This window comes from Chrysochloris asiatica, unplaced genomic scaffold (genome assembly GCF_000296735.1).
Source record: "Chrysochloris asiatica unplaced genomic scaffold, ChrAsi1.0 scaffold00019, whole genome shotgun sequence".
Lineage (NCBI taxonomy): Eukaryota > Metazoa > Chordata > Mammalia > Afrosoricida > Chrysochloridae > Chrysochloris > Chrysochloris asiatica.
The window spans coordinates 428,041-453,909 of NW_006408537.1; the positions used below are offsets into that span (position 1 = coordinate 428,041).

General features: G+C 41.4%; 1 protein-coding gene across 1 annotated transcript in view; it reads left to right on the top strand.

The window, feature by feature from the left end:
• Positions 1-566: 566 nt before the first annotated feature.
• Positions 567-25,869, top strand: part of TFAP2D (transcription factor AP-2 delta (activating enhancer binding protein 2 delta)) — a 68,976-nt gene continuing 43,673 nt past the window's right edge. Inside the window, exons 1-5 of the mRNA XM_006835705.1 lie at positions 567-1,118; positions 2,143-2,640; positions 6,048-6,108; positions 19,178-19,343; positions 19,518-19,636. Of these exons, the coding sequence (XP_006835768.1) occupies positions 1,080-1,118; positions 2,143-2,640; positions 6,048-6,108; positions 19,178-19,343; positions 19,518-19,636 (883 nt within the window). The 5' untranslated portion in view covers positions 567-1,079. The remainder of the gene's footprint in view (positions 1,119-2,142; positions 2,641-6,047; positions 6,109-19,177; positions 19,344-19,517; positions 19,637-25,869) is intronic.

Consider the following 25,869-nt stretch of genomic DNA (forward strand, 5'->3'; position numbering starts at 1 on the left):
CTTTGAAGGGTTATCTGGGGGGCTAATGGTGTTCAAATAACTGGAGTCACTACTAAATGGACTACACATATATCTTCTACTCAATAATGTTTCCAAAAGAGAAGGAAAACACAAAAGGGGGGAAAGTGGGTTGGGTTGGGGAGTGGAAGACGTTTTACCTAAATGCAGAATCTTGTCACACGTATTTATTCTCTTGTATTTTTTTTTTTAATGTATTGCCAGTTACACTATTCTTTTATGATGGAAACTTGAGACTGTCCATCACAGTTATTTATTTCAAAAGCTGCAGAAAAGTGTAAGCCAACACCCAATGTTGCCTTTCAAAAAAGGGGAAAGGACCCAAATTTGATGTAAATATGGGAGCAGCAACGTTGTTTCCACTTGGGTGAAGGCAGACACACCAATCTGGGTGAAATTGGTTTAGGTGCTTGTTGGAAAAAGCAGCTTTCAGCATCCAGGGAGTGGAACCAATAGGAATGAACACTTATCCATGTAAAAGGAAGCTTTAATTAATATATATTTCTATCTCTAATATACACATATCAGGGTTAGATCTCCTATCTTCGCAATAAAATGTGTGCAAATGCTCTCCGAAGAGATGAGTCCCCACCTCAGTCGGTATAGAAAAGCATGATAAAGGTTGGAAAAAATGGATAAAAATGTTGAAAGAACCTCCAGTTCCTTATTAGGCGAAGATACAATATTTATTCCTTGTCTCCTGGGATAAATCTCTTCTGCCTATTGTCCTCCCAGTTCTCAGTGCTGATGCTTAATTTTCAAAACTTCTATATTACCAAGGGACCTACGACATCAGCCAAAGAAATACTCAGCAAGTACAAAATCTGTTCCAGGGAGCTGCTTTTGTGCAGAGGGAAAATTTTGTTCCTACAGGTTTTTAAGTGGGTATGAGGCAAGGAGCTATCTGATCCGGGCAAAGCCATTACAATTTAGATCTCTATCTATAGAACATTTTTTTTTTCCTTAAAAAAAAAATTGGAAAATACAAGAAGTTTGGATTTTTTTCCCGATTCTTTTTTTGGAGGGGAAAATTGCATCGTAAGCTTTTGGAGAAACCCAACATGTCAACTACCTTTCCGGGACTAGTCCACGATGCCGAGGTATTATTACTTTTTTTTTTTTTTTTTTTTTTGAGCGCGCGCCTGTGTGTGTGTGTATGTGTGTGTGTGTGTGTGGCAGCGGCGGTGGCGGCGGCGGTGGCAGCTTCCCCTGTCTCTAATCTATATTGGACCGTTACATTTAATTATAATCTGGTTTTCCGGGGAAACTAAGGAAGTAAAGGGGAGAAAGTTCGTTATGACATCTGTCGCCTGGAAGGGCAACTATCTGCCACGTTAAGAAACATTTATCATAATGAGAGGGGAAAACATAATCCTAATAATAAAGAAAGGGAGGAGGGGTAAGAAGAAAGAGATAGAGCCGGGAGAAAAAGATACTCAGAAAAGCAAAGTAAATGGGGGGCGGTAGGTGGACAAGGGGGGTTGGGAACAACGCACCCCTTTTGGAATGAAGGGAAAGTAGAGAAGGGGGGTCGACTTCCCTCCCCTAAGTAGCTAAAGAAATGAGCAACTTGAGAGACTAGAATTTTATATACAGTACATACATACATATATATATGTGTGTGTATGTTTAACTGTGGTGTTTGAGCAGCTCTTACGGAACATCTCAGCTCCGACAGACGCAGATAATCTAAACTAGGTTCTGGTTGGGAGTAGAGAGGCACTAGCTGGCGCCGAGTGAGTGCAGACACTCTGGTTCTGCTTCCCGCGTCCCGGGAGTCAGTTGCAAACCTGACTACCAACGCCCAGCTCCTTGCGCAAGTTGGGCAGGGGCTATATGTGTGTGTATGTGTGTGTGTCACCCGCACCTATATAGGGTGGGGGATTTTTTTTCCCCTCTCTCTCTGTCGACTGTGAGGACGCGGCCGCCCACCCCCACTTCGCCAGCTCGCAAAGGCTCTCTGGAAAAGGCGCTGCGCCGGGGCTGTGGCTCGGCCCGAACCCTGCGCGCCAGCCCTCTTTGGAGAGTCAGGGAAAGACACTGGCTCCGGGAGAGCGGCGCCTTGGTTGCAAAATGACAAACCTCAAGTTTTTCTGCTCTCCCTTTTCCCCCTCTTCCTTGCAGATACGTCACGACGGATCAAACAGCTACCGTTTGATGCAGCTTGGCTGTCTGGAGTCCGTAGCCAATTCCACTGTCGCCTATTCCTCCTCCTCTCCTTTAACTTACTCCACCACCGGCACCGAATTTGCGTCCCCCTACTTCTCCACTAACCACCAGTACACCCCGCTGCACCACCAGTCTTTCCATTACGAGTTTCAGCACAGCCATCCGGCGGTCACCCCCGATGCCTACTCTCTGAATTCGCTCCACCACTCGCAACAGTACTACCAGCAGATCCACCACGGGGAGCCCACCGACTTTATTAACCTGCACAATGCGCGGGCGCTCAAGTCGTCCTGCTTGGACGAGCAGAGGCGGGAGCTGGGCTGCCTCGATGCCTATCGCCGCCACGACCTGTCCCTTATGAGCCATGGCTCTCAGTATGGAATGCACCCAGATCAAAGACTCCTGCCAGGGCCCAGCCTGGGGCTGGCCGCCGCGGGAGCTGACGACTTGCAGGTAAATAAGCATGCAGAGAATTTGTCTGCGCCCTCCCCTCTACGTCCTCCCCCTCCCTCTCTGTTAATGCTCTGACTGTAAACTGCCAGTCTCTTTCTGTCTCTCTCTTTCTCTCTGTCTCGTCTCACTGTGTCTCTTTCTCTCTCTCTCACACACACACTCCTCACTTACTGAAAGTTATCAAAACAATTAGAGGAGGCGTGAGCCCATTCTGTTCCTCTCATTGGATTGAAGCATTTCACCTGGTTGCGCGGGAGTCCGACTAGTTGCAGCCCCCACCTTCGGTCTGTCTGCACAGAAGTCTTTTGTGAATCACATTTCTGTCCCTGAGGGGATGGAGTAGGGAGGTCGAAGAGGCTGGGGTTGAGCCAACTGGCCTCAGAGTAACGCCGGATCAGTTCTTGTCCAATCGCGAACTCAGTCACTGTGTTTTACTCTGTCTACCCGCGCGTGCCAAGCGTTTGTCCCAGTCCCAGTTTACGAGGATCTTTGTATGAATTGGTGGCTGGTTTGTTTTTAGGGATCTGCGGGTCAAAAATTGTAGGAAACCGAAGCTCTATATAAAGTTTCACCAAAGGTACTAAATTGCTGTGGAGATTAAGGGCTAAAAAGAAAAGCCTCAGAAATTAACCACAGTGAAAGAATATGCACAATGCACCTTGCCAGGGTGTGGGGTTGTGCCTATTTTTTTTTTTTTTTTCTGCTTGGCGTTCCTTAAAATTTGACACCCAGTTGGATAATTCATCATTTTATTTTTCCTCTTCAAGCGTTACCTTTTTACATAAATGCAACTCATCAAACAGAGAAATGAGAAAAGGAAAGGAAGAGAAGAAAGGGGAAAAGGAAGTCAAGAGAGAGAAAAGCAGGGAGAGAGGGGAAAGAAAAGAAAGGAGAAAGAAGAAAAGAAAATGAAACTCATCACTAAATCAAATGATCCCTTCTGCTTTCTTCTTACTGCGTTTTTCATATCCTGTGCCAACAATAGAATCTATAATTATGCAAATATATTGTCATAACCCCATTTCAAATGAATAAACCCATAAAGGTTCAAGAAATAACCCAAATGATACAGTGTTCAAACTTCTTTTAGTTGAAAGTGCAGCTCTCTGAGCCAGTCCCTGCTTTCTAAATATACACAAAGCTGGCTACCTTCTCCACACTCTTGAAGACGAAGGGAGAGCTATTCAAGGGCACAAGTTGGAGACGTAAGAGATCCCTTGTTGCGCACAGAAAATCTTTTTCCCTCATTTACCTCTGAACAGGAAATTATTTTTAAATTAAAGTTAAAGCCCTTAGGGTCCCAACAAAGAACCATAGTTGAAAGACCAGCACAGTGGAAAAAATATTTGGCTCCATAACCCTTGACTTTCTACATTTATATTCACCAAATAATTTTATACGCTCAGGACATTTTTACATTTTTCTCAAGGATCCCCTTATGTCTCAAGAGAGAAAAAATCTGCCATTCAATGGTTAGCTCAACTAAAACCTATTTACTCCTTTTTATATCCGCGTCTGCTGCTGATTTTTTTGTATCTGTACAAATTTTTTTTCTGTGCTAGGCACAAAGCCGGGCATTTTTCAAAAGAAGGGATTAGAACATTTGCAAGCACCAGACAAAGAGCGAATCCCGTGCAAAAGGACACCATAGTTTATCCAATTTTCGACTTAGTGCCATTCAACTGGTCATTTATGCAACGTCATCCAACCAAACAACGTGTTTTACTTATGAGGAGGAAAAGTTTGTTAAGCAAAGAGAGGCAGATTCATTTCTTCTAAGAAAATAAACATTATAATGGTGCGCCAGAGTGTGGGAGGGAAAGCGCTTCACTGCCTTGGAGAGCTTTGGGACTCTTTACCTTGCACATTTCAGATACATTGAAACCCTTTTCTCCAGCCTATCACCTTTTTGTATTCTTAACCTCCTTTTATATGTTTAATGCTCATACTAAGGGTACTACTTCAATATACTAGAAGAGCTAGAGGGTGGTTAATATATATATTTATATATATGTATAACCATATATATGTACATATGTATATATATTTGTAAATAAGGCAAGTTATTTCTTCCACTCTTCCTAGACCTAGCTGGCAAAATGAAAAGGAAAGAGAAGGAGTCATAGCTACTTTTAAAAAGAAAAATGGGGAGGGGGTATGTGGGAGAACCCAGTCTCTCTCCTTTTATTTCTTCCTTTTTAAAACATTCATCAGCATATGCCTCATTTCAAATGCAACAAATGTAAATATACTTTTCCCTGCACAGAATTTTAAGTGAAAGTCCATTGGTTTGGAGGGCGGTCTAAGTCTGCCTAACAGATGCAAACAGTCTTGTGGCTTCAGTTCCATCTTTGAGTCCCCTAAAAAGATTTGCTATGGCCAACAAAGGAAACTGTCACACCTTTTCCCATCACCGCTTTAATTTATGCTCAGTCTCCAAGTTTTTTTTTTTTCATATTGATTTGATAATCACTTTAAGGCAGAACATTTAAAATAAGAAAGAGCTCGTGAGTAGGTTGAAAAGGGGGGTCTTACAGGCCTGCCTCAATATGGTGAAAATGGGGAGGCGAAAAGGGAGCCAGGGTTGTAAAGGTTGTTTTGTAAAGTGGGTTTTTATTATGCACCGACTCTCTCCGCATTTACTTAACTCTTCACGGGCTGTTGGGTAGGTTAACACCCTTCAAGGCCTCTTTCATGTCCAATACCTCGTTTGTTTGTAAAGGAAAATGAGCCTTTAACACATTTTCATTTGGAGGAAAAAAAAAAAAAGACTGACAGAAAAGAAAATTTTATCTTTCTTAATCAAAAATCAGCAAACCATTTTTCCCTCTCCAGCTCAAATAATTCTTCAATCCATTAGGAGTCGGAAGATCTTCAGTGAGTGAACCTGAGGGTGCTTTTTGTGTAAGGCCCATTTTGGGTAGTATTAAAAAGCTGTTCATACATCTGGTGTGAAACAGAACCACCATATCTTGAATTCTGCATGTAAAATGGCTCATCTGAACACCTAAAAAATCCATATTCCAATAACACAACATCCAGTAACTTGCTCTACACAGCAAGTGTTGAGTATCTATGTATATGCAATATGCCTTGATGGGGACTCAAAGACTTCTCCATTCTCCATGCCTAGATGAAAGGCAGTCAGACTCTTTGAAGTATAATGCATGGTACTGTAAAATGTACATCTTAAGATTTATGCAACTTTTCAGTTGTGCTCTTTCTCATATATTTTTTTTTTCTTGAAATCATGTTTGTTACCAAAGTTGGTTCAGATCAATGGTTGCTTTTAAATATCCACTGAGGGGTTTCAGAGATGGGACAGATTTAAAAACTTTATTCAAGTGGCCATACTTGTTAGTATCCATATGAGTTATTTTATTTCTTTTTTTTTTCTTTTTATTAAGGGCTCTGTGGAAGCCCAGTGTGGGCTTGTTCTCAATGGCCAAGGTGGGGTGATAAGAAGAGGTAAGTAACAATGCATTATCCTCCATATTCCTCTCTCATCTGTTGCTTAGTTTTGAAGATCTGGTGATCACATTCAATGTCTTCTGATTAAGAAAATAATGGCTCTTGGTCTATAACATTATTGTTCCAAAAAGGATACCCACATTAAACCAAAAACCAAACCTTATTCCTCTATGGAGTCTTGAATCCGCCCTGAGCCCAAAATATCCATGATAGAAAATATTTGTTCATGCTCACAATACTGTGACAGAATCAAAGTTAAAAGGAAAAATCTCCCTTCCCCTATTACCACATCCTCAAGCAGAATTTTGGGTATTATTGAGCCGTAGATGTGCCAGCGACAGCCTGGGTGTTTGAGGTGATGGTTTTAGCTTGAGGCTTATACAATTTCTGTAAAAGGCTGGATCCATTGAAGCTTCAGGGCAGGCTAATGAAATGCCAATATTGTAGCTGCCCTTATTTTTCTAAGTGTCCAGAACATTTCTTTCTTTAAAGGAGGGTGGAAGGAGGAGGTGGTGTTAACTGTACCAGATAAAGCTTTCTTTTTTCCCATCTGTTGAGGAAAACATCTGAATCCAGAGTTACCCATGGAATTGGAAGGTGGAGAGGAAGGGAGGAGGCAAGAGGAGAGGAGAGAGCTGTTGATTATGGTTCAGACACTGAAGGGGGTTGCGTTTCAGATGGTCCATTTGGACAAAGGGTTTTGAACTATGACATTCTCAGGGTCTCAAAGCTGTGCAGATTTCACTGGTTTGCCAACTTGACTGTACTCAGCCTCTGAAACTTATTTTCCCAGTCATCTGAGTAACTCAAGGAGCACATAAGGCAAGTGGACCAGCTGTTATTCCAACTTCATACGAATTAATAAGACATGACCTAGTCATGAAGACTAATTCCAGCTCCAGGGCTGCAGTTGTCTTGAGTAGCCAAACTACTGAAGACTAAGACATTTCTGATGGCACGAAATATCAGTTCTTCTTGAAAGATCCCAATACTTTTCTAAAGAGATAAATCTATTGATAGAAACAGTGGAAAGCGGAGTCTTTCAGTTATGTGACAGATTTCATAACCTAAAGTTCAGTATTGAACTTCATTTGCATTGAACAAAAGCAAACTCAGGTTGCTGTTTTATTTTTAAATATGGCTACAGTCACAGTGGGAAAAAGGAAACAATGGTGGTGCTGTGATTAAAGCATTCTACTACCAAAGAGTCAAATGTGGGTGATTCAAACCCACAAGAGCAGTTCCATGAAAGAAAGATGTGTCAGTCTGATTTAGTAAAGATTTACAACCTTGGAAAGCCTATGTGACCTTTAGGATCCCTATGAGTAGTAATCAACTTGATTTTCAATGGGTGGACCATAGTGGATATTTGGAACTTCTACTGAATTTTAAATAGTTCTTCCATTTTGTTGTTCCTCCTCCCTTCCTCCCCCCCCCCCCAGATATCTGAGAACTTTTTTGTGAAAACTACTGGTATTGCCTTTCAAAAATTATGAGGAGGAAGTAGAAATTGTAACCTTTTCTGTCAGACCAATAATAACCACTTTGAAATTACATGAAATAGGCCCAAGGTTGGTGAAAAAATTGAAATAAAATAAACGCACTGTTGGGAAGTAGAAAAATACACACAAAAGGATCAGTTGAGGTGAGCTGAGACAGATCTGTGAGGGCGATAACACGAAAAGATGAGGAAGAGCACTTCGGGCGCATTGAGACGATGCTGGTGGTGCTGAAGGACAGCGCCACTAATTAGTGCCCTGAGCCCGCTCCTCCCACCGTGTGCCTTGCGCTACTGCGGTCTTTGCGTTAAGTTCTCTACTGGCTATAAGATAATCTTCTCAAATGTTTTCAAATTGCATAAATTGGTACAATAACTGACGGAGGATGGGAATTATGATGAGTCCAAAGGCGGGAGCTGGAAGGGAGGATACAAAGGGATCAGATGAATTTCCGGAGTGAGATTCAGGGAACATTTAACTCATCATCTGGAGAAAGACAAAGTGGGCGCTGCGACCCTACTCTGCTGAAAAGACTGAAATGGTCCTCCTTACATGATGTTTTATTGTTAGTGCATAATTCCGTGCCTACTCGTTTCACTTAAAAAGCATCCTGAAATCTTCTATTTTGAGCCAAATATTGATATTTTAGGGAAACAGCATGGCTCTAAAGAAAAAGCGGATGCAATTTGGGGGTTTATGTCTGTATTGTTTAACTAGACCCTAATCTACCCACAGAGAAAGAATTCGGACCTTAGCTGCTCAGAGTTTAATCCTTTTCCACGTGCTTTAGAGAAAGGCCCATTAACCTGTTTGAATCCAGGAGAGCATATTGTGTGCTTATGTGTGTGTGTTTGCTCTGAAAACGATAGATGTTCTTGAAAATTTACAAGTGGCTAGCATGGATTGCAAGGAAATCTTGCTTTAAAATCGGCAGGGGGGCTTATATCCTGTCAATCGTTCAACTCTCATCCCAGGGTTCCCAGTTTTTTGAAGCACATTCTATGGACATCATAGCTCACAGGCTCTTAATATCAATAACTCAGGTCACCTTTGTTCATCAAAAATCTGAACGGAGGCATTAATTTAAGTGCTTCACCATACTGCCATCCTTACATAACTCAATAGTTTAGGTGTGAAGGTTTGTTATACTGAATTGTCTACATGGAACATGATTTCCTATACAGCACAATTTCCCATCATTTCCCCTTTTCTAGTAAACTCCGGGTTCTGCTTACATCTCTAATAACTTCCAGAATTTATTGGGGGAACAGATTTACTTTTTCAAGATCCCTGAACGTTTTTCTTAAAGAAAGATCCTTAAGTACCTTATTTGAGTTGACTAGAGATTATTGTGGTTTTCAGTGGAGTAAGGAAGGAGAGTGAGGGTCTTTCTTTAAATTTGACCACTGCTACTGGCAAAGTACAGAATGTCATTTCCTTGACATGTTTGGTAAGTGATAATTACAGTGCTTTTGCCTTTCATGGGGGCCGAATAATGGTAGAATGCGCCAAAACGAAGCAGGGGTAGTGGCAAGGTAATTACCACCTAGATAAAATGTTTGCCACCGCCTCGGAGGCGTTGCTTCCCGCGCGCTCACGTTCGGTTAATGGTGTGCGCGATTTCGCCCGCAGCTCCGCCACTCCAACCATCAGAACCAATAATCTTTACTTTACCCAGTGCTCGCGTATCGATAGCTTCTCTCGCCTCGGGCGTCAGCTTTGATATGTTAATATCTCTGAGTAGCAAATTCTGCAGAGATCATATTAATGTTGTACGTACAGAGTGGAGCTTTGCCTTCGTTGAATATTCAGATACAGGGTTTCAAAAGGCCTCTCTGGAAGAAATGTGGCTTCTATTTACAGGAGTCGTCTGTGTTTTTAATCATTTAAAAAAAAGAAAAGAAAACCCCCTCTTCTTTTCCCTATGAATCTTCTGAGGCTCCCTCATGGCCCCTTCCCCCTTTGTCAGACGCCGGTGCCTTTCATTTCTCGCTGAGTATGTAATAATAGTAAACCAATGTTGGTGATGGTGGTGAAGCTTATAGTGAATAGATACGGATTCGAGTAGTAGGGTTACGGACTTAACTGTATCTAGGGGACTGTGGTCTTTAGAAGAGGATGGGGTGAGATGAGAAGATCCAGCTAGTCTTTTCATATTTGGGTGGGAAGTGACATGTTGGTCCTGTTTGTGTGTGTGTGTGAAATAGGAATGGCGAACTGGAAAAAAAAAAAAAAATGAAGGGGGGGAAAATGAAAAAAGTGAAGAGGGGAAGCGCCCTTGTTTCGCTTTGTGATCACTCTGCCTAGCAGCCCCAGGCTAATTTCAGAAGCGTAAATACCGCGGTAGCCTCTGGGCCACGCGGAGAGGGAGCGGACCCCGCTACAAGCCGACTGGAGAGCTTTCCCGATTGCCCGTGGCTACAGAAAATACAAACTACTTTCAATCAAAACATTTTTGGAGAATTAATACGATCTGAACTCTGCACGTTTTATGAGAACTAGAGTTTGCCAGACCGCTTAGAGGTGACTGGTACGCCAAGGCGGAGACATTAACATTGCGGTACAAACATGGTCGGATCTGATTTAATTATATATATATACATTTCTACGAAACGAAATTTAGCATCTGTCTTCCAAAACCGGCCAATAACAGGGTGGATGCACAGGTTACTCGGGGATCCTATAATGGCTGCTTTGGCCTCCCTCAACTTTATAGAATTTGGGAAGTGCCATATACCTTGGGATCTTGGATAAAAAAAGCTCTTCCTCTTTTAGCCGATGCTGGGAACAATTGAAGGAGGTGGGAAGTGTCCTTCCTCTTCCTTTATCAATGCTCAGGGATTACAGAGAGACCACCCAACCTCTCTACCTCAACTCTACCTCAACATCTTCTTGGTGCACTCACTGTGAGTGAGCTGGATGTGGAGATACACCTGAGTCTTGCCTGCCTCTTTAGTGTTCAAGTGCAGATTACAGAAATTCAGTCTCCTGTATTTGAAGCCGAAAACGCATAAACCAAAGGAGCTAAAAGAATAGTTTGTTGCTATTCTGGTTTGGGGGCTGAGGGTAGGTAGCTGGTTGCTGCTTTTTCCATACCTACAGCCTTCTCTCTAATTTCTTATTGCTTTGAAAATCACCAGAGACCAAAGTATTCCCTGCATTGGGGAATGGACATTAATCCCACCCTACCGTTACACACTCATTGTCACATTAAACCAGCCAGTCTTCCTTGCGGGCCTCCCTTTCTTTTGTTCTGCCTGGAGTTTGCGCCCCGAGGAGCGCATTCAACCTTGGTAATCCAGTTATACCTGTAATGGTTTACCCTTCCCCAAACAGCGCAGTATATTGCTGACACATCATCAGATTGCAATTAAGACCCCCACCATTTTTCTGTTTGATTACAAGTACTATCTACTGCCGTCGAGGGAGGGAGGGAGGGTGACGGAGGTGGGAGGGGGGTGGGGTTAAGAAAAGTGGGAGGCTAGAGGGGAAGCAGTCCACAGTGATCCTAGCCCACCATCTCACACATTCACCTCGCAGAAACGAAACCGCAAAACAAACAGGGACAGGAAACTCGCGTAATCGCTTACACATTTTTTTTAATGTGTCAGGAAAAACGAGCGATCACTGGAGATGAAGAAGGGGAGAAAAAAATCCCTGCCGTTTGTATTTCTTTCATTTGAATTGTAAACATCTGTTTGGCTGTAAGGCGAACAGAACATTTATTTTGCTCTCAAGATTTGGTCTAATTATGTCAACACCGACGCCGCGGCGAGTGGGGCGGCGCTGCAGCTTTGGAGAGGCTGCGCTCATGGGCCTGGCGCCCGGAAGCCCTCCAGGAAGTATTGATCGCTCCTGGAGCGCATGCCGGGCCTCCTGCTAGGTCCGTGGTTGGAATTATAGGGGGGAGGCGCCGAGAAGGGGCGCGTGACTCTGAGGCAGCTTTAGGGGCGTCAGGGGAGCCGCAGCTCTTCCGAGACAACCCTGGCTTTTTCCTCTGCCCTAATTGCTGGGCGCGAGAGAAGCGCACTCAGGCGTCTGCACTGGGCTTTTCAGTACAATTGCCCTACAATAAATATGGTTGCCTTGCAAATGGATAATGGGGATCTTTCAGCGTACACACAGCTCTTACCCGGCCACCGAGTAGTACTCAACATAATGGCAGGGTTAGGTGACATTTTCCAGATGGCTGAGTAGGCGTGCGTCCATTCTCTGTTTTACTTCCTCACAAACGGAAGAAATAAGTAGAGCCGTTTTATGGGATGGACAAACTGAGGCCCAAAGGAGTGAGATGACTTGCCTAAGGTCTCAGAGTCACAAGGAGAAAACCTCTTAAGTGTGGCCCAGAGCTCTTTCTACTATCCACACGGTGCCTGCAGATTTAGATGCAGACATCCCCAGCTACACCAATAAAGCGCAGTCACAACCCCTGTTGATTCTACCCACATGTGGTAGACCCACAAGGCCTAGCAGTTTGAGGATCTGCATCTATGCATTTGTGCCTAGATTTGTCGCACCTACTGTATGTCTTGGGCGGATTGTTTCTGGCAACTACAACAGATTTATCGCTTATATGACAGTTACAACCTCAATTCTTGTTAAATGCTGTCGAGTCAGTTTCGACGCATCTCAACCCTGTATAGGGTTTCCAAGGAGTGGCTGATGAGTATGAACTGCCAATCTTTTGGCTCAAATCGACCTTACAATCCAGAGCTTCATCCCATAGCGCCACACCAAAACTCCACAGTCTATATTAAGGGGTTTCAAAAAGTTCATAGGGAAGCAGAATTCAAAGAATGACATTTTTTCTTCACCAACTTTTTGAAGGTATAGTGATTAAGTGCTTTACTGTCAACTGAAAGGTTCAAACACATCAATTGCTCTTCCAAACAAAGATGTGGCAGTCTGCTTCCATAAAGATGTATTGTGTGCCAGTCATTCCGATTCATAGGTACCTGAATTTCTGAGAGCTACTGATGGATTTGAACTGCCAACCTAGAGGTAGTAGTCCAATGTTTATCCTACAGCGCCACACCAGGACCATCCGTAAAGATTACAGCTTTGGAAACACTGCAAGGTAGTTCTACTCTGTCCTATAGGAACATGATAAATGGGAATCCACTGAATAGCAACTGAGTTTTTTATCTCCAGTACAAGATGTCTTGAGTAGATGTTGTCATTGTTGTTAAGTGCCACCTTGAGTCAGTTCCTACCCATAGGGGCCCTGTATAGGGTTTCCAAGGAGCTGCTTGAGCAGCCAACCTTGTGGTTCTAACTGACTTTGTAGTCCAGTGCATTAACCCACAATGGGACAGTTAGTCCCTGATTTTTCACTGTTACCATAGCTACCCATCTGGATTTGTAGCATCACAGGAAATATCTCCAAATTCCAGTATTAAAATAGTGATTTCCTGGTATGGTAGGTTAAGCACTGGACCACAAGGTAGATTTGAACTGCAAGGTGATTGTTCAAACTCACCAGCTGCTCCTTGGAAACCCTACACAGGGTTACTATGAGTCAGAACTGACTCCACAGCACTAAACAACAAAACAACAATGGAATGGGAGTAGTTCTGTATAAAGCCTCTGAGGACGCCCCTAACTGGAATGCTGAGTCTAGAATGAATATCACCCAATTTCATTAAGTGCTGCAAAGACTTATAGGAGCCAGGCTAGTAGCAATGGGGATGAATGTTGAAAATGGCTTTCTTTCTTTGAGATCTCATCATTGATATCTGTAGTCTTGTTTTGTTAAGTGCCTGTTGAGTTGGTTCTGACTCATATCGACCCTGGATAGGGTTTCCAAGGAACAGCTGGTAGATCTCCTTAAAGAATTCTTAACTCCCTTCATTCCAAATGCAAAATTCTGGTTATGCTGACCAATTGCCCTTTCTACCGCTTCCCCTCAAACCAACCACTGGGAAGAAAGATATCAGGTTCCCTCATGTTGCTGTATACTCTACAAGTTGCCAAATCCTTAGCCAGGATGAGAGAGTTCCCCAAGGCTGCAGCAATGCCGAGTATCAAAGCAACAGAAATTCCCTTTAAAGATTCTGTGACATAAAAAATAAAAGACTCTAGAGTTGATGGCTAATCCTGAATACAAAATAAATCCTCCAGGCAATTTGTGTGTGCATAAAGCATGTTCTTAATATGCGGCCTGTGTAATTTACCTAATAAATGCCCATTTGAGCAGAAGCTAGAGCCCAACCTGGATGCAGGAGAGAAAAGCCAAGGGCCCAGGGAGTTGTAAGTGATGAGGTAACCAACTTCCCTGAGAGCAGCTGACTTTTCAGCAGATAGAATTCACTTTTCCCAAAAGGAGCAGTTTTCCATTGGAAATGGGGAGAGATTGATTTAACTCCTGATTTTAGGAGAAGAATAATTTTCTGCATCTCTCTAAATTAGGTTTTGACCCACTAAGATTAGTAAATGGAGTCTTGGTGTGGCTATGTAGGATAAGCACTGGACTCTTAACCTCGAGGCCACTGATTCAAATCCACCAACCACTCCTCAGAAACCCTATACAGAGTCTATATGAGTCAGAACTGACTCAATGATACTTAACAAGACCAACAACAAAGATTAATAAATAAGGAGTCTGGGTGACACTATAGTATAAACACTTGACTGCTTACCACACAGTTGGTAGTTCAAACCCACTAGCCACTCCTCGAAAGAAAGATGAGGCTTTGTGCTACTGTAAAAATTTAGTCTCAGAAAGGGTCACTAGATATCAGAATCAACTCAATGGCAGTTAGTTTGGTGTGGAAAATTAGGAAATATAGGAAAGATTTAAAGTTGTGTGCTTCCAAAAACCAAGCTGGTTGCTGACAGATCAATTCTAATTAAGGACTTCTCAGTGTGTGAGCAATAGGATTTCTAATTGCTAATTTTTTGAAAGCAAATCAACAGCTCTTTCTGACACATCTTTGGGTGGTCTTAAACTTCCAACTGTAACCACCAAGTTTTCTGTTAACAGCTGAATTTTTAACCATTTATACCATCCGAGGTCACCCGTCCTTCAGTAGCTAGAAAAATAATACATAAGCATACTCAGGCATTCTCTTCTTTCACTCATAATGAACCTAAAACCTATTGGGTAAGATGGCTATTTTATGTACTAACTAATAGTGTGCAAGAGTCCTGGTGTGTCACTGCAGGACAAGTACTGGACTGTTAACCACAAAGTTGGTGATTCAAACCCAGCAACCACTCCTCAGGAACCCTATACAAGGTTGTCTATGAGTCAGAACAAACTTGACAGCACTTAAACAACAATCACAAACAGGCAGGTGGGCTTGTGTAAAAATATAAATTATATTAGAATATAAATTTGCTTGCTGTTGAGTCAGTTCCAACTCATAGCGATCCTGTATAGGGTTTACGAGGAGCTGCTGGTGAGTTTGAACTGCTGACCTTGCTGTCCAAACTGATCTTGTGGTCCAGTGCTTGTCCTACAGCACCACATCATGACTCCATACATTTCTTATAGTTCAGAAAATATGGCTGGATAGCTCTTTTAGGAGAGGGCTGTGTTATTTTTGGATATGGACGTGATTTTCTTATTTAATATTCTTACTACAGACAAACCAACTAAGATAAACAGGTTGTGATCCTACAGTATCACTGTAAAACCTGTATTCTTTGATACATAATTTGCTTTCCTGCTCATTTCAGCTTCAAGAAGTCGCTAGTGTGTTTTTGTTTGTTTATTTTTAACGTACAAGGGGGCTTCAAAAAGTTAGTGGAAAAATGTAATTAAAGGATAATGAAGTTTTCCATGAACTTTTTGGAAGCCCTTCCCCCCTTACATTTTTAGATACAAACGGAGAGCATCAACAAAAGTGGAATGGTAGCCTCAGGCGCAGGAATCTGGGAATGCTATTTTTGGTTTAAAATTCTCTTAGAGAATTGCAAGGTGGGGAAGCACAGGCAACTTTGTGTTTCCAGCTCCCTAGTCAGGTCCTTAATGCACAATAATGTTGACAAGTTTGATGCCAAGAAACGGATTTCCATCTGGAGATTGAAATTCTGACCAGGGCATGTTTCCAGGCACTAGAATTAGGGATTTGGCCAGATTGTACAGGACTCATCTTCTGATTTAGAGAGAGCTGGCTCCTCTGATGTGCCCGTTCTTCTTGCCTGTTTTTCTGGCAATCAGGCAATCATGGGCCTCACAGTGTTTAGAGAGAAACACCTGGGTTCCTAGCACTTCCAGTCCTCCAGGAGAAATTCCAAAAAATTTCAAGGATAGAAATACTTAATAATGCGAGATCAACATGTTCTTTATGCCTAGGACCCCTGTGCTGTTTTATACACCTTCACAGAGTAGAACTACCCCATAAGATTTCCAAGACTGTAATCTTTACAGAAGCTGCCTATCACATTTTTCTCCCATGGAGAGACTGGTAGGTTTGAACTCCTAACCTTTTTACCAACTTCAAAATTGTTTTAATGATTGAGCAGCTAAATGCCTAACCACTGTGCCACCAGGAACCCTTTAGCATGCCCACCAATGTTAATTTCTACATCATTCATGTTGTTGTTGTTGTTGTTATGTGCAGTGGATTCAGTTCGGACTCATAGCGACCCTGAACAGGGTTTCTGAGGCTGTAAATCTTTACGGGAGCAGAAAGCCTCATCTTTCTCCCGCGTAACAGCTGGTAGTTTCGAACTGCTGACCTTGAGGTTCACAGCCTGACTCATAGCCACTACGCTACCAGAGCTCCTTATTCATAGCAGGAAATATTTCAATTAATTAAAAATCCCAAACTTCCCCAGTTAACCACAGGTGTTATGGCTAGATACCTTACATACACACACACACACAATGAGTAGGTATTTTTTTTCCAGAATTTACTATATTGATCAAAGTTTTGAGGGCCCTTAACCAACTTATTTGAGAACTGTCACCACTTTCCCTCAATTATCTATCAACCAAAGACACCACAGTCACCCAATTAATGTTCAGACAAGACACCACTAAAAATCATTACCCATCACCAGAAGCTTCTGGAAGTTCAGGCAAGCAGTCCTTGCTGGGTCTCCTTTAGTAGAAGCCTTCTGGTTCTGAGGTCCAAAAAGTCCCTTAAACTGTCTGTTGTTCAGAAACAGTGGGGTGTCCCTACCTTTAGGTAGCTGATGACTGAAGTGAGCATGAGGGTCTACGGGTGAGCAGAGTCCTGTTGCCTAACTCCTCCTACATTGCAAAAACTCTGATCCATTGTCCACACTGCTGATAAGATGGCCTTGAAGCCCCGAGATCCAAGGGTGCTTCCCCAGGCACCAAAAAAATTTGAGGACAGAAGTTTTGTTCTTTTAATACTACTTTTTACTGCTGTTTGCAGGGTAAATCTCGAATGACATATACATTTTTAAAATATGGTATGCACAACCATCCGTAATCTGATCACCAATTTTGTTGGCTGAAAAATTTTGAGACCACAGATTCCAGAATTATTTTTCTATTTATATGTGTACTTGTGTAATATAAAAAAAAAGAAAAAAGGAAAGAAAGGCTTCTGTTAGGCTGTTGTAGTTAGGTGCCCTTCTACGTACAAAAGAGGGAAACAGTGCCCAGTCCTGAGCCATCTTCAAAATTGTTTTAATGATTTAGCCCATTGTTGCTACCACTGTGTTAATCCATCTCTTTGGGGGTCTTCCTATTTTTAGATGACCTTCCACTTTATGAATCATAATATCCTTCTCCAAGATCTGGTACCTCCTGAAAACAGGTCCAAAGTATGAGAGACAAAGTCATGCTGTCCTCACTTCTATGGAGCATTCTGGTTGTACTTCTTCCAAGACAGATGATGTGATTTCCTGTCAGTCCATAGTACTTTCAATATTCGTTGCCAACACTGTAATCCCAATTGCATCAGTTTTTAGTGCTCTTCCTTATTCGTTGTCCAACTTTAATATGCATATGAAGCTATTGAGAATACCTTGGCTTGGGGCAGCTGCACCTCAGTCCACCAAGCTGGAGCTTTGCACTTTACCACTTTGAAGATACCTTTTCCAGAAGAGTTGCTCAATGCAATATGTTGCTTGATTTCTTTACTGCTGCTTCCATGAGTGTCAACTGTGAATCCAAGCAAAATTATTTCTTCGACAACGACAATCATTTCTCCATTTTTCATGATGCTATTTATTGGTCCAGTGATGAGGGTTTTTGTTTTCTTCGTGTTGAGATGGAATCCATACTGAAGGTTGTAGTATTTAATTTTCATTATATGTATTTCTAGTCCTCTTGGCTTTCAGTAAGCAAGGTTGGGTCATATGCATGTCCCAGGTGGTCAATGAGTCTTCCTCCAATCCTGATATTAAGTTCTTCTTCATCTAGTTCAGTTTCTCAGATTATTTGCTCAGTATGCACATTGAATAATGTGGTGAAAGGCTACAACCCTGACGGATACCTTTCCTGATTTTAAACCAAGTTCTGTTCGTATGGCAGAGATTTTGTGGGCATGGTGGCAATTTCAAATCCAAAGTTTGCTTTTCTGATCATACATTTGATTCCGTCAGTTAAGGGTGATCTGAAGATCTACCTCCAGAATAGGATGCAGTTCTATGAGGATTGTTGTTGTTGTTGTTAAGTGCCGTCGAGTCGGGTCCGACCCATAGCGACCCTGTACAGGGTTTCCGAGGGTGTAAATCCTTACGGGAGTAGAAAGCCTCATCTTTCTCCCGCGGAGCGGCTGGTAGTTTCGAACCGCTGACCTTAAGGTTCGCAGCCCGATTCGTAACCACTACGCTAAAAGAGAATCTAAGCAGGTGGGAGAACAAATGGGCATGGGAGCATTCTCCATAGTCTTTTCCATTTAAGTGTGATCTTCATCCGGCAGCAGTAGTATCTCCTAGGAGCTTGTTAGAAATACAAAATCTCTGGCCTAATCTCAGACCCACAGAGTCAGAATCTGCATTTTTAACAAGACCCTCAGGTGATTAATGTACATATTAACGTTTGAGAAACCCTGGCCTGGGACTCACCACTGGCTTCTCAGGGAGCTCTTCTCCTATGCTAACAGGTTCAGATGGAAATATAGGTCAATGACTCGCTCATTTATTTTAGTATGCTCTCTGAGCACAGCGACTAAGAAAGATGGGAGCATGTTTAACATGTCACAGGGGGTCTGGATAAAAAGAGCATGTTGCTGTTGTTGTTAAGTGCCGTTGAGTTGGTTGTGACTCATGGTGATTCTGTACAGGGCTTCCAAGGAGTAGCTGGTGGGTTTGAACCACCAATCATGTGGTTCACAGTCCAGTGTCGATCCTACCCACATCAGGCACTTAACAACAACAGAAACAACGCTCTATGGGATACCAAATTCCTCTAAAATTATAATTGTCCCCTCACAAACATTTTCTACGTGATGTATGAAAGACAAAACCCTGCATGTTGTTTGAAAGAATTATCTTTAAAGCAGCTTTCTGAGAAGATCTGGTGATGTATAAATACAATTACTGTCGGGTGTTGCCAGATCCCAGCAGCACATTGATATTAACTGTGTCTCATGCATTTATCATCTCATTGTACTAATATGTTTATACTTTTTCCTTACAAGGTGGCACCTGTGTGGTCAACCCCACAGACTTGTTTTGTTCTGTCCCTGGACGTTTGTCCCTTCTCAGTTCTACGTCCAAATACAAAGTGACCATTGCTGAAGTCAAGAGACGCCTCTCACCACCTGAATGCCTCAATGCTTCACTCTTGGGAGGCATTTTGAGGAGGTAAGACAAAGTTGTTTTCTAGAACTGTGAGTCTGATTGTCTCCATACACACTCCTCAACCCTCAGCCCGTTAGTTTTTCCTCCTTTTTAGAATTTTCCATGTGATCAAGTCTTCTCATAGTTTTCTTCAGAATGCAAACATTCAAAGATCAGTTTTTATTTGTTTTTGGTCAGAGCAAAATCCAAGAATGGGGGCCGATGCCTGAGAGAGAAACTGGATAGGTTGGGCTTGAACTTGCCAGCAGGAAGACGGAAAGCAGCCAATGTGACCCTCCTCACTTCCTTAGTCGAAGGTATGACTTTCAACTCTTCAAAGTAATGATGTAGTGTTGGCAATTCTTTGAAGCTCAGGTTTGTGAGATTAAGCTGTTTTATTTTTGTCTTTAGCATTAAGTAAGGCCGTTAACAGAGATTGCTCAATTACCCAATTAATTTTGAAAATAATGATTAAATTAGACTGTAAGATTTTGATCATTCATAAAATGTCCCATCATTTGCGAATTTTGAGAATAATAGAGAAGAAAGGACTGGAAAATTTATGTACTTGATGAGCTATTCCTTAAGTAATAGCAAGAAAAAACTGGCCAGCCTATTGTCATTTTTATTGTTGTTTATTTTAAAGTTCACATAAATGGCTTGTTGTTGTTAGGTGCCATCGAGTTGGTACTGACTCACAGGGACCCTATGCACAGCAGAATGAAACACTGCCCGATCTTGGGCCAACCTCACTATTGTTGCCATGCTTAAGTCTATCGATGCTGCCACGTCATTATAATTCAGTACAACATGAGCTACAGAATGAATACCATTTTATGAGGAGTTTACTAGTGTCTACTCTTGATGCCCAGCTACTCCTTGGAAACCCTATATAGGGTCGCCATGGGTCAGAATCGACTCGATGACACTTAACAACAGCAACAACTCTTGATGCCAAGTCTGCAAATACACTGTCTTAATTTTACTAGATTAAGGGTGACTTGGACAAATTAGTTGAGCCAAACAGAGGTTAAGGTTAATCAGCAGTTATTGTTAAGTGCTGTTGAGTCAGTTCTGATTTATAGTGTCCCTATATAAGGTTTCCAAGGAGCAGCTGGTGAGTTTAAACCACGACCTTGTGGTTCAAACTGACCTTGCAGTCCAGTGCATTATCCCACAGTACCACACCAAGACTCAGACCAGTAGTAGAGAGATGGAAGTATTTATATTTCCACCTATGGAAATATACATGGTGGACATATACTTCCCCTTACTCCCCAACTGGAGTCTTGGTGTGGCACTGTGGGTTAATGTGCCAGACTGCAAAGTCGTTTGAACTGCAAGGTCGGCGGTTCAAGCTCACCAGCTGCTCCTAGGAAACCCTTTACAGGGTCGCTATGGATCAGAACCAACTCAATGGCACTTCACAACAACTCTCCAATTTACCTTTTCCCTTTTGCTTTTCCTATAAGTACTAACTTTACACATTATAATCCTATCTCCTTTTAAAGAGTGCTATTGTTCCCCTTATAAGCCTATCATTTGGCTGAAATTGAGTCACATAGCTGAGTTCAGTCCCAGACCTGAAGGGTGACTAAGGACCATAGATAGTCTTGGGGTTCTACTAATTTCTATCTGATCAATAAGCCTGGTCTCTTTTTTTATGATTTTGAGTTTTGCTCTACATTTTTCGTTCACTTGCCTTTTTCCAGATTACATTACACAGTGCTTATTGCACATCTTTGAAGTGGCTTTATCAAAATTGCTTTGATGATTTTGTTGCCAACAGTTACCTTTGTGTTGTTCCTGATTGATAATAATGGTAATAACAGCCATAATAATGTCATTGATCACTAACATTTAATAATAAGCATTACTGTGTTGTAGGTCATGAGTTCTGTTTGCCAATGTGTGATGATAGTGAAGAAATGGCAAAAGGGGGTGTGGTTTGGGGATACTGGGGGGGAAGACCAAAGTAGGAAAAAAAGAAAAACAATGGGCTGGTTCTTACAGGAGAAAGATTCTTGCTTAGTTTAAGTAAGAACATTGCTGAAATTATAGGTGTTTAAAAGTAGAATGGGTGATGCAAATGGGTAACGCTCTCAGCTGCTAACTAAAAGGTTAAAGGTTCAAGTTCATCTGGAGGCATTCAGAATAAAGCCCTGGAGATCTACTTCCAAAAATGTGTGTCACAGTACAGTGCAGTTTTATTCTGATACATATGACGTCACCATGGTTAACAAAATACTTGTTTGGTAAATAATGGAAAAGATAAACATATCCTATATGTGGTAAGACTAGAGTGGTTCTCAGACCTAACTCCATAGTAGAATCAACTGATGCTTTTGGGGAAAAAAAAAAAAGCAGCCTGACCCCCAACCCCAAATCAGTTGAAACTCAATCTCTGGGATAAAAGCAGACATCTAAATTTTTTCAAATTCCTCAAGTGGTTCTAAGATATAAAGAGGTTTAAGGGTCATTGATGTAAGTGTTCCTTGGGATCCTTTCTATTACCCAGGATTGAGTCATTACAAATTCTTCTGACAGTTGTAACCTGTGAAAATTAAGGACCCTAAGTTAATAAAGGAGTCCTGGTGTGGCGCTGTGGGTTAATGCGCCAGACTGCAAAGCTGTTTGAACTGCAAGGATGGCGGTTCAAGTCACCAGCTGCTCCTCGGAAACCCTATACAGGGTCGCTTATGGGTCAGAACCAACTCAATGGCACTTAACAACAATAACACCAAGCTAATAAAGAGTCCTGATGTGGCACTGTAGAATAAGCATTGGACTGCTAGCCCCAACGTCTGCTCTTGGACACTTGATACAATGTCACTATGAGTTAGAATCAGCTTGACAGCATACAGCAACAAGAAAGACTTTTTCGCCTCTATCTGGCAATATACTGGTCAGTACAAACTGAAATGGTAATGAAAGAGGACTTTCATAATTCTTTTTTTTTTGGGGGGGGGCGGGTGGTAAATATATATGTAATTACACATTGGCCATTTCAACCATTTTTGTTTGTGCAATTCGGTGACATACATGACATTCATCATATTGTTCAACAATCAGCACTATTCATTTCCAGATTTTTCCATCACCTTTAATAGAAGTACCTAACAATGAATGCCCCTTTTTCCCTCCCTCTCTCTTACCTGCCTCTGGTTGTTGTTGTTGTTCTTGTTGAGTCTTGTCAAGTCGGTTAGGACTCATAGTAACCCTGTATAAACTTTGACTTTCGTACACTTCTTATTGATTTTTATGCTAGCCAAAAGCACTGGAATTCCTTTTGTGGGAATCCTCAGCCTCTGCTAATGAGAAGGGTGAGGGATCTCTGTGGTCTTGACTTCTCCTCCTTCAGCACACTTTCCTACCACACAAGTGCCTATCATGCACTCTATTCACCGGCCTCTCATCACAGAAAACTATTAGCATTGGCTGATGAAATTTAAGATGTTATTCTTTTCAGATTTCTTTCACTTTCATTGGGTACTCTTAAAATCTCCCACTTCTTCATGATCTAGAAATAGAAATAACTTTTCTTTTGCTTATAGAAATTAGCATTCGTTCTTTCTGATAACATTATCTTTTATACTACCATGACAATAAGTCCTTTAAAGACTAACTTTAATTTATTATAGCAACTTTACAGGAGACTATTTATTTTTTGCTGTAGCGTAGTGGTTACGAATCGGGCTGCGAACCTTAAGGTCAGCGGTTCGAAACTACCAGCCGCTCCGCGGGAGAAAGATGAGGCTTTCTACTCCCATAAAGATTTACACCCTCGGAAACCCTGTACAGGGTCGCTATGGGTCGGACCCGACTCGATGGCACTCAACAACAACAACAACAACAACAACAACATTTATTTTTTGCTGTTGTTTTCTCTTTAAAAGTTTACGTGAAAAGAAAATGTTGTAATGCCTGGTTCCTTAATATCCATGAAAAAAATTTTCAACTCAAGTTCAAATACTTTTAATCTTGTTTAAGAAAGTATAAAGTATTGAATTGGACATTTCTAAACACTAGAGAAATAAATCTTTATTGTTGAATTACAGACATTTTGGTGGAACTATAGAAAAGGGATTTAGGGACAAAGGGAACTTTTTCATCACTCAATTTACTATATATATCACCACTTACTTTCTATCACTGTCTGTCTCATACATACACACACACATCAACACATTGAGTTTTAAAATGTCTCATTACCAGGTGCAATATATTCTGATATATTTATCCTAGTCCATAATTTTTTTGTTCATTTTGAATGCTTATTGCAGATCCACTAAATTTATGTCACAAATCACTAATGAGACATCATATTCCACAGCTGGAAAAACTACAAGTTATCTTAGCATATGTGGAGAACCTAATATTGAAGAACAATAGCATTCCATTTAAATCAAAATAGGTTTCATTCTAGTGCTGAGCTGACCAGAGCGACTTTGACTTGATTGCCAGGACTCTAGGTACAGAACTCATATCTTTTTATCTCATATTTTAGTTGGGTTGGTGGTGACAGTTGTTGACTCCTATCCAGCCAGCAATCTGTTGTATCCACATTAGGCTCAAGGTCCTTGGAATTCTTCAGATGATGCTATACTTGTGCAGAATATAAGTGACTCAATTATGATTTATCAGTCTCCCGGGAAATCGAAATCAGTGATGCTTATCTTCAGCATTTCTGGCCCTTGATCCTTTTTGAACTAATTTGTTTCTAATTGGGGTTTTTCCAATTTATTCTGATTGTACAGTTTCGGGCTGTAAAAACATTCCCATGTCTACCAGTTGCTACCACATCTTCAGGTGATAATTTTCTTACAAATAAATATTTTTGAAAGAACTAACAACATGTGAGCGGCTTTCCTGCTAGAAATTCTAAACCTAAATTCCCAGTAGACTAAAATGGTCCAACAGCTTTCTTATAAATGTATAGCTTTATGGGAAAGAACATTATTATTGTTTCCACCATTTAAAAAATAGTATCTCCTTTCTATCGCCTATATTTTCAACATAGGCTCATATGTACAATTTAATAGTCAAAAGCTATTAGCTTAACTTGTCTCATATGATTGGTGGGAGTCCTAGTGTGGCACTGTGGGCTGATACGCTGGACTGCAAGGTCAGTTCAAACTGCAAGGTCAGTGTTTCAAGCTCACCAGTTGCTCCTCAGAAATCTTATACAGAGTCACTATGAGTTGGAATCGACTCAACAGCACTTAACAGCACATGACATGCTGGAAATTCTTATGGAGCAGTTTAGCTGTAACTAGATTAGTTATTTCTCAAATTTCCTGATGGTCCAATATGTTTCTGGTATTCAATCACCCTTTCCCAATTTTGGTATAGACCTTGAGCACAGGAGAGATAGCATCCAATTGACCTTACTTTCCATAGATCAGACTTTGAAATCAATCTCATGAAATCAACTTTAAATGGCTGCCTAGTACTCAACTCTGCCCATTTATGGGTAAAATCTGAATACCGTCTTGCCATTATTGGTCTTTTAATAGAAGATCCATTGAAGGACGCATGCCAGGCTTTCAAATCAAAGACAGAGCCATTGTAAAGCTCCAGTAGTGAACAATAGGGTCAGAGAAATGGAAGCACTGCCTTCAGAAGTGTATAGAACTAGATGGAGGACACGTTGAGAAACAATAACTTTACATTTTGATATTTTTGTTTAATAATGGTTTCTATGATTTCATAGTCATACTTTTTTACTTACCCTCACATGCTTATTACTTATGAATTGGCAAGTTCTGTATCTGCCTCCCCCATATTTTACCCCTGGTGTGGTGCTGTTGGATAACCACTCAACTGTGAACCACAAGGCCAGTAGTTCAAACCTACCAGCTGCTCCTTGGAAACCCTATATAGGGTCTCTATGAGTTAGAACTGACTCGATAGCACTTAACAATGATCACAACATGTTTTATTACAAACAATCTTTGCAGAGTTGGTGCATTTTAGAAAATTATATGATGAGTCAATGGTCTGTCAATTATGGTAGTTTTGACATCCTTGAAGGATCATGTTCTTTGAGTTTGGTGAACAAGAGGATGTCTGAAGGCATAAAACAGGAACTATAGTCACTGCCTCACATCTCCCCACTCCTCATCTGTGGTTTCCCAAGACAGCTGATGTTTCAGAGTATTTCTAGAGGGATGACCTTTTTGCTGGATGGGAGTATCCTCCTAGGAGAGTTTTGCTGCATTTGAGAAAGCTCACATAGCATTCCCAGACAATCCCTAAGGTTCTGACCACATAATTTATTTAAGTACTTAAACATAAATGTTTTGTATTACAGCTTGTCATCATAGATCAAATTGTGTTTATAGATTAAAACACACACACACAAACCAGTATGAGGCAGGGAAGGGTCTAAATATAAAACCAGCAAAATAAAGGGCACCATTTACAAATACTATGTAAAATCTCTGTTCTGTTTTACTTTAAACTGTTTGACAACGTTGTTCCCTTCTTTAGTGTTAAAAAATATAAACTCCCAGACTCTGCCTTTCATTCATTTTTAACTCATGTGACC